The sequence below is a fragment of the Coffea eugenioides genome, unplaced genomic scaffold (assembly GCF_003713205.1).
Source record: "Coffea eugenioides isolate CCC68of unplaced genomic scaffold, Ceug_1.0 ScVebR1_1915;HRSCAF=2850, whole genome shotgun sequence".
NCBI classification, from domain to species: Eukaryota; Viridiplantae; Streptophyta; class Magnoliopsida; order Gentianales; family Rubiaceae; genus Coffea; species Coffea eugenioides.
Genome location: NW_020862354.1, coordinates 37,937 through 46,656, shown reverse-complemented (window position 1 = coordinate 46,656; position 8,720 = coordinate 37,937). Strand labels below are relative to the sequence as shown.

The 8,720-nt window shown below is 34.1% G+C and overlaps 2 protein-coding genes across 2 annotated transcripts in view; one reads left to right on the top strand and one right to left on the bottom strand.

The window, feature by feature from the left end:
* Nucleotides 1-5,143: 5,143 nt before the first annotated feature.
* LOC113756035 (VQ motif-containing protein 20-like) lies at nucleotides 5,144-5,866 on the top strand. The gene has a single exon (XM_027299855.1). It carries the CDS (start codon nucleotides 5,144-5,146, stop codon nucleotides 5,864-5,866), a length of 723 nt encoding a protein of 240 aa, XP_027155656.1.
* Nucleotides 5,867-7,755: 1,889 nt separating this feature from the next.
* The window catches only part of LOC113756034, a 5,810-nt gene continuing 4,845 nt past the window's right edge, over nucleotides 7,756-8,720 (bottom strand). The window contains exons 9-10 of the mRNA XM_027299854.1: nucleotides 8,414-8,657; nucleotides 7,756-8,109 (exon numbers count right to left, since the gene is read on the bottom strand). Of these exons, the coding sequence (XP_027155655.1) occupies nucleotides 7,882-8,109; nucleotides 8,414-8,657 (472 nt within the window). The 3' untranslated portion in view covers nucleotides 7,756-7,881. The remainder of the gene's footprint in view (nucleotides 8,110-8,413; nucleotides 8,658-8,720) is intronic.

Here is an 8,720-nt window from a genome sequence, read left to right as displayed (position 1 = left end):
AGACTCGCGTACACTTTCCTGTTGGAGGGTTTGGCCTGTGGAAGACCGAGGTCTTGGTCCTCCTCTTCTTCTTCTTTTTTTTTTTTTTTTTTTTTTGTCGAAACGATAGATGTCCTATAACCTAATCTAGCCTAGTCTAAGGGGAAGGGGAGGGGGTTCGATGTGAGTACAGACTCCATCGATGAAGGTCAATTAAGACCACCACAAATTGTGGCAAATTTGTGGGAGGCAGGGATTGAACCCCTGACCTCCAGCATCACCTTTAATGGTGATGACCACTGGACTAAATGGCCAGTGGCTGGTCCTCCTCTTCGTTTCTCTCTTTTTTTCACAACCAGTAAAAAGAGGAGAGAGTAAAAGAGCATGAAATTTCTCATTATACGTGGGTCATTGTTGGCCTATTAAATCAAGGGAAAATCGTTCAAAAAATCCCTTACATTTTATAAAATGACTTTTCACTTTTAAAAGTATACTTTTACATCCTTTACAAATTCACATTGGTTAAATTTGATCCCTATCTAGGTTTCTGACTAGTTTTTGATCGGAATCCACCATGTGCCTTGCTTGTAATCCTTTTTGAAGGGCAAAATTGTCAAATCAAAGTTTACATAACCCGATCCATAGTCCCTCACATTTCTCAAAATGAATTATTTTGTCCCTCACATTTCACAAAATAAATTTTTTTTGTCCCTCATATTTTACAAAATAAATTTTTTCATCCCTCATTGATCATGTGTATGAATAACTTTTTTTTTTAAATTAATATATATCTATTTGACTTCACTTGAACAATATGAATAGTATGTAATATATCTCTATTTGATTTCACCTGAACGTACTATTCAAGTGAAATTAAAATAGATATATACAAGGGTTTAAAAAAAATTGTTAGTTTTTTACTCATGTTCATTCCTTTTACTTGAAAATTGAAAATAAAGAAGATATTTAATTCTAAACATTATCAAGCATTTATATCGAATTAAATTTGGACAGAAAAAATAAACAAAGGAAAAGTATGACAAAATGAAGTAAGTGATTTACACTTTTAAATTTTAAGATAATCATAAGGTGAGAAATTCAACTGTTGGTCTTAAAGGTAGCGAGTAAAAATTTCAGATTTAAATTGTAATTTGTTAGCATGACTATAAAATTCGAATTAATATTGATTAATTAGATGGTCTTATTGTACAACTTAATAAATGAATTATTACCAAAATAGAAAAAGTTACAAATATTAAATAAATTTACATGGTGAAATCAAATATAAATATATATGGGTTTAAAACAAAATTATTAGATTTAAACCCATGTATATATATATATATTGAATAGCATATGCACAACTACAATTAATCTGTTTAAGTGAAATAAAATAGAGATATATTACATACTATTCATATTGTTCAGGTGAAATCAAATAGATATATACATGAATTAAAAAAAAACTATTTGTATACGTGGTCAATGAGAGATGAAAAAATTCATTTTGTGAAATGTGAGAGATGAAAAATTTATTTTGTGAATGTGAGGGACAAAACAATTCATTTTGTGAAATGTAAGGGATTATAGATGGATTATGTAAATTTTGATTTGACAATTTTACCCCTAAAAAATAATCACATGTGAGGCACGTGATGAATTTCGACAAAAAATTAGTCGAAAATCTAGGTAGGGACCAAATTTGACAAATATGAATTTGTAAGGGACGTAAAATTATACTTTTAAAAGTGAGGGACAAAAAAAATCATTTTACAAAATGTGAGGGATGTTTTGAACGATTTTTCCTTAAATCAATGGTAAAAATAGAAATTTTCATATAATTATTTAGCAGCGTTTTAATCAACTTAATGTTTTAGTAATTCTATTTGAATCAATTTATGGTAGTTTTATTATTCAAAAATTAGTGTTTTATTAAAAAATTTTCTTGTGGTGTGAGACATGTTTATAAAGTCATCTAATTTATAAATAGAGAGTCATATTATTGTGATTAGTTGAAAAGAGTGAAATTTGAGAGTCTTATTATTATATGTGATTAATAATATATTATTGATATTTATTCCTCTTTTTTCCCACACATACTTGTGCGTGTGTAAATTGTCTCCTCATATATATTGGTTCTATGAAATATATCTCCTATAGTTTTCATTAGAATTTTTTTGAGTTCTAGAGTCATGTTGGAGAGTCTTGCTTAGCTATGTTGGCATGTAAAATAATTCCAGTACTATTTGAGCACATTTAACATGTTTATCTCATCTGTTAGCAGCATTGAATGAAGCATCACCAAGTAAAATAATTCGATCGTCGTGTAAAATTCTGATCATGTTGTCAATTGGGCAAATTCCATCCATCCATTCCCATTTTAATTACCAGTGCTAAAAAGCTTCCTTCTAGATAAACACTCTCTTAGTGGTCATTGTTCTGGACGCACGTGGTTGGTGCATAAATGATAAAACCCTTCAATTACCAACTCCAACCCGCCACCCCCCCGGCCCCAGCCAGAAATTACCAAAATCATATAAGGTTCAACTGACCCATTCTAGCCCGACCCAATCAACCAAAATAGACCAACCAAATTCCATGTTCTCACGTCCTTGTTTTATAAACCGTCCGTCTTCATACGTTCATACTCAAAAAAGGCTGCAAATACATAGTTAAAACATATATCAACGCATGATACCGAGCGGCTGGCACCTGGTAAACCGTCCTTAAAAAGTCGATCAAAAACAAGATGTCAAACTTGAGAAAGACAAAACTTTGCAGGAATTTTGTCAATCGTAGGTTTTCATCCTTGAAAAGTCAAGAAAATGTTGCTAAACGGTGGAAAGACAAATGCTGCTGCCTGCATGTTTTCTAGAGTCTCCATTTTAAAAAATAAAATAAAATTCAACCACTCCCACTTTAAAGGAGATTCTGTTTATTAATCACGTTTTCCTCATGTAAAGAGTTTTTTTTTTTTTTTCAAAAAAAAGAGTGAGTTTCTACAAGAGCTCCATGAAACACACTCTTGTGATTGTCTCTAAGAAGTGAAAGCGGCGGAGATTTTTAATTGAGAATTTCTCGTGTTATTATTATTCATATGTAGCTGCTCCAATAAAAAAAAATGAAAATGATCGATGTAATACTATATATATATATATATATATATATGATCCATAGCTTAATTTGAACTTAATAAGCTAGCAAGTTAGAACAGATGAGCTCGGCATTGCCCTTTAGTGTCTAATTTCCTTATATTATATAAGATTGAGTTTTGGTCAAAGATAGGTTGAATTTCAACCGCATAGGTGGGGGCTTTCTAGGAATGTGAAATGTTGTGTATTAGTTTAAAAGTTTTAGGTACAAGTTAAGGAAGCAAGTATTTGGGTATGTTTACTGAAATGACCCCATTTTAATACATTTAAAGTTGTTATTGATGAGCCATCTGGGTATTGATGGAATGTGTAATTAATGTGCAACCGTTTTTGCATTTTGTACCACCCATATATGCTTGTGTGTTGGTGTAAATACCAAAATATCCCTTAGCTACCAATAATTCCCCTTTTCAGCCGCAGATAACCGTTTGAGATGTTGTTTTGTCTGAAACGTTTGAATAACAATCGGATTTAGGAAATGAGCCAACGATTTCTCTATCAATGGTAGGAACCCATTTCTCTATCATTTATAATCTGCATTTATGAGTCACAAACGTTGGTCAATTTATCCCCTTTCAACTTCAGGAGTTAAGTTTTCCCTTTTTGCATTTGTCTACAATGATTTGCCTCATCGTTTTCTCTTCCATTCGAGCTCAACTCTGAAATTACCTATTATTTCGTCATTAATTACATCCAATTCAATTGTCCAACTGTTGGTATGTTAATGCCTAAATGGTTGATTATCAGTTTCTCCCTGTTTACATTTTAGGATTAGGATAATTCTACCTGGCTTCATACTAATCAGCTCAAAATGCTCTTCAGTCCCAGCTACTCCTGGTGGTTTAGCGTGAGGTTAGATTTCACCCCCCCTAATTTTTCAGTTCCTCCCTTAATTTTGTTGGTGTGTTCTTAGTACCTACAATTAGCAACTCTTATCGCATTGCCTAACTTCAATTGGTTTGGGTTAGTTATAATCTTATAGGTTTGGAGCAACAACAAGTAAGAGCACTCGGTGGGGATTCTGGAATAAGGTTAGCTTTCTGTGTTGCTCTGCCTTTCTTCATTATCAACGACCTTCAATTTGACACAATTTTATTGTAACGCTGTGTGAATTGATTGATTATATCGTTTATTTTTTCATACTAAGTTTTATTTCTTCTCACAATGTACTATTGCAAAAAAACCTCCTTCCCCATAGGCACCAAACACCCGCGCGATGCGCGGGCACTCCCCCCAGTATAAACCATTTCAAAGAAGTAAAGGAAAATTGATTAAATTAAGTAATGATTTCATATAGTATTGGAATACAGGAAAATTTGTACATAAGAGTTCATTAAACTTCATTCATTATGGCAAGGATGGTTTTAATTATTAATTAGATTAATTAACACATTAATTTCTGCCATAAATACAAACATTAGCATTACTTTCCAATCTATATATAGAGAGATGATAATACTATGATTTATTAAAAAAAAAAAAAGAAGAAGCAAGAAGAAAGAAGAAAGTCGCATCGCCGCGTTCTTCTGCTGTTGGATTCCAGTGTAGTGTAGGCAACTTAATTTGCTAGTTGCAAGTAAACCAAATACGCTGGGAACTGAACGACAAACCTCGTTTTCAAGTTTTTCCTACCTTAGAACACGCTATGGTTGACACCACCAACATCTCTCTCCAACTGATCTCCGACGATCGCTCACGTGCACGTTTCAGACCACAATTTCTATCTCATTGGCGCTTTCCTATTATCTAAATCTAAACCAAAATAGTCTCTTGACTTAAAATCACCACCGAAACAGAATATAACAACCTCGTAAGCCTCACGCGTCCCTTTTAACCTTATTGGTAAATTCAGGGAAAAAAAAAAAAAAGAAACTCTCCAATTGCTTGCATCTGATTAATTAATTACGCCTCTTCCATCTATATAAACCTAGCTAGAGAATTATTAGCATTTTCTTTAACCAATATCACTCATTCTGGTAAAATTTTCTCTAACAAACCCTTCTTGGCAGATCATGAGCCCTGCACATTTCAGCGACCAGCATGCAAAGAAAGAAATGATAGCTTTGTCTCCATTGAAGATCAACAGGGATTCTCATTTCATCAAGAAATCATCACCTTCTTCGTCTTCATCTTCTTCGTCCTCCTCGCTAGTGAATGGTGTCGCCAACGCGACCAACAAGCCTGCTCAGCAGCGTCACCCCGTCATTATCTACACGCATTCTCCGAAAGTCATACACACGCATCCTAAGGATTTCATGGCATTGGTGCAAAAGCTCACCGGCCTTTCGCGGTCGTCGGAGGACGATCAGATTATTAGCCCCGCTCCTCCTCCTCCTGAAACCAAGGTCGAACCGAATTTTCAGGATGATTTTACGGACGATAATAATAATAAGAATATGATGGTGAACGACAATAAAGGTGGGACGATGAATGATGATAATGAATCAACTTCGGTGGTGACGGATGAGATTGAAAATAATGGGAGCAGTGGTACCACGGCAGGGGACATTGGTCAGGTTAATTCATCGTGTTTTGTTACACCACCACCCATTTTTGATCCGCCAAATCCTTGCTTCAACAATATTCCGTTTTTCAATCCAAATCCGGCTGCGGATTTCTTTTGTACAGCTCAACCGTTTTATAATTATTCGGATTCCTTATTTTTTATGCCTAACATAAGAAGCTCCTTATCATCTGCGACGTTGGATGGCATGAAAGAGCTACCAGATTTTTGAAACTCTTTCCCCATTTGCATTTTGTGCTTAGAATACTGTTTTTTGTTTTTTAAATCTTTTTTGGTGCTTAGAATATTTTTTTTTTTTGGTTTTTTAATCTTTTTTGGTAAGAATAGTTTGTTGCCATTTTGTTTTTCCTTATCTTGTTAGGATGTTGGGTAACTTTGACGACAAATCAATGATTTGATTAAGTTTTCCGGGTTTCTATTCTGTGAACTCGAGATGTTAGATAAAAAGTGCGAGTGATGATTCCATTTTTATATTCTTTTGTAATGAAGAGATTCTGCAGTTAACTACAAAATTACAGTTCTTTGATTTTTTCCTGTTTTTTCTTGGAATAGCAAGTAAAAAAAAATCGCAATTCATTGGCACATTTTTTAATTGTTACTACATACAGGAAGTCAAGTAAGTAGTTTTTTTTTTTTTTTGGGCATTCGAGAGTTCAAACTCAAAATTTTTTGACGTGGTAGACATTAAAAAGAATATAATAGTTATTTTCATCAGGAATTTATTTGCCATTGCATTACTTTATTTTCATCAGGAATTTATTTGCCATTGCATTACTTAATTGCATATTGAAATACATAACCCAAACAACATTGAGCAAAATCATAACCAAGAAAAAGAGGACTTTGTATGGGCAACACCGGTTCGTGGCCGTTTATGTCAACTTGGAGGCTCTACAAGCATTAAACAGTGGCTGCTGTTTGCCTAGATGGTCTGCTAACCGGTTGCATATTTGTTGGTTGTCTATAATACCCTGATTATAACGTGATGTTTGACAGCAAGGCCCTTTTATTCTGTCAATGCCCTTAGCAACAAAGAACTAGGGTGTATAAATTGTTATAGAACCAATTAATTCTAGAGTCATTCGCGACTAAAAGAGATTTAAAACTCTACTTGGATATAGGTTAAGAGATCAAATCCCCTTGCCTACATTATGGATGTGGATGAGAGTGTTTTTCAAAAACTAGTTTGTTTGGATGGGAGTATTTTTCAAAAATAAGTTTTTCAAATACAATAAAATTTTTAAAAATTACTCTAAAAGGTAATCTAAAAATTAGTTTAAATTTTTTTAAAATTTTTAAAAATATCTCAAAATATATTTTATAAACTCTTCTACTCTTAAATATTCCAAAATAATTTCTAAAAATATTCTAAAATATACTTTAAAAACTCTGCTACAACAAAAATTTTCAAAAATATCCCGAAAAATAGCTAATCAAACCAGTGACCGAATTTTCCATTCCGGATTTTTTTTTCGAGTCTCTTTTCAGATTTTGACCACTAAAAGCATGATAGTGGCGGCGCCTTCTTCTTGCGGTTACCGCTGCAACCGATAGACTGGAGGGATATTCCATCTGGCGGTGGAAGTGGTGGGGCTAAAGAATGATTTGATTAAGTTTTCTGGTTTCTACTATGCGAACTCGAGATATTAGATAAAAAGTGTTCGTGATGGTTCCATTTTTGTATTTTTTTGGTAACGAAGAGATTTCGCAGTTATCTACAAAATTACATTGTATAATCATTTGTATGATGTTGGTTCCCAACAATCCTTCGGTGTCTGATCCCCTCAAGCTATGTCATCATAATTAATTGATGTGTCTTTTGTTCATTAATCACTGGCGTTTTTCGTTCAGGCATTCAACTTCTTTGGCTAAGCATTATTCTAAGACACCCTTAACTAACAGAACCAATCTGGTAATCTGTTAATTTGACAGACGTACAACTTAAATGGTTACCTATACAAAGTTCCGATAATTAAATTAACCAAATAATCGGTCCAATGATAAATGAGAATCAAGCTTTGAGAATATATTCTTGTTTGATTCCCAGATTAACTTTAGCCAATTGATAAACCTAATTACAGCATCAGCAGACAAAACAAATTACCATGGCAAACAAATTTACTTTTATATCTTTTTCTTCTTGTACACCTTTACAGTCCGAGAGATGTTCTCGGGACATGGCAACAAACAATCAGATTAATGCTAACTATATATACAAACTCTATTTTACTTCTTCTTTTTGTCTTCTTTAGATCTTTCAAGAAGTACAGGAGCAGCTGGTATGCTGAACCACCATTCTCTGAATCTTCTTGCCCATCTTTCTGTGCTAGCTTTTCGAAGAGGTGAATATCTTGTAAAGAGTTCCAGAAAGGCCAGCAATACTATATATTTAGCGGGTAAGAGTGCTAGCAGTAGAGCCATGACAACTAGAGCACCCGCAAATTTCTCACTTGCCTGTACAGTCAGAACAAATTCTACAAATTTAGCACAGCAAACTGTGTTACCTGAAGAAGTCAAGTATCAATAACAAGATGTTCCACAAAAATGCATAACGTAAACTCGAGGTCCAAGATGATGATACATTCATGCAAAGATTGAGGAAATTGGCCAGGGAAATTACTACCGGGCTACAGAAGCATTCGTGATTTTCTTATGTGATGAAATGTATGAAATAAAAGGAGGGCTGGGCGGTGATAAGCACTTGGTGGAGATGAGAATTTTTTTTTTTCTTTTTTTTACTAGCAGTTAAAAGCCAGACCTGTGGAAAAATGGACAAAACCAAGCCGCGTATCTTAAGAAGAACAACATTCCCATCCTGGATCAGCTCTTCTACTTGTGATACGGCGTTCTGAACAGCCAAAAGCTGCTCCATGGCATTTTTTGCAGGTGGAGCTATTATCCTGAGTTCATCGGTTGGCCTGCCTCGGCTAAACCAGTGAGTTAGTACCAAAAAAACTGCCAAAAAGATGAGTAGTAATGCAAACATATAGCCCAGCCATCCCCTGCAAAAGAATTATTTAAAGTCGATCAGATTGAGTACTCTTTATTTTTTTTTTCAAGAAAAT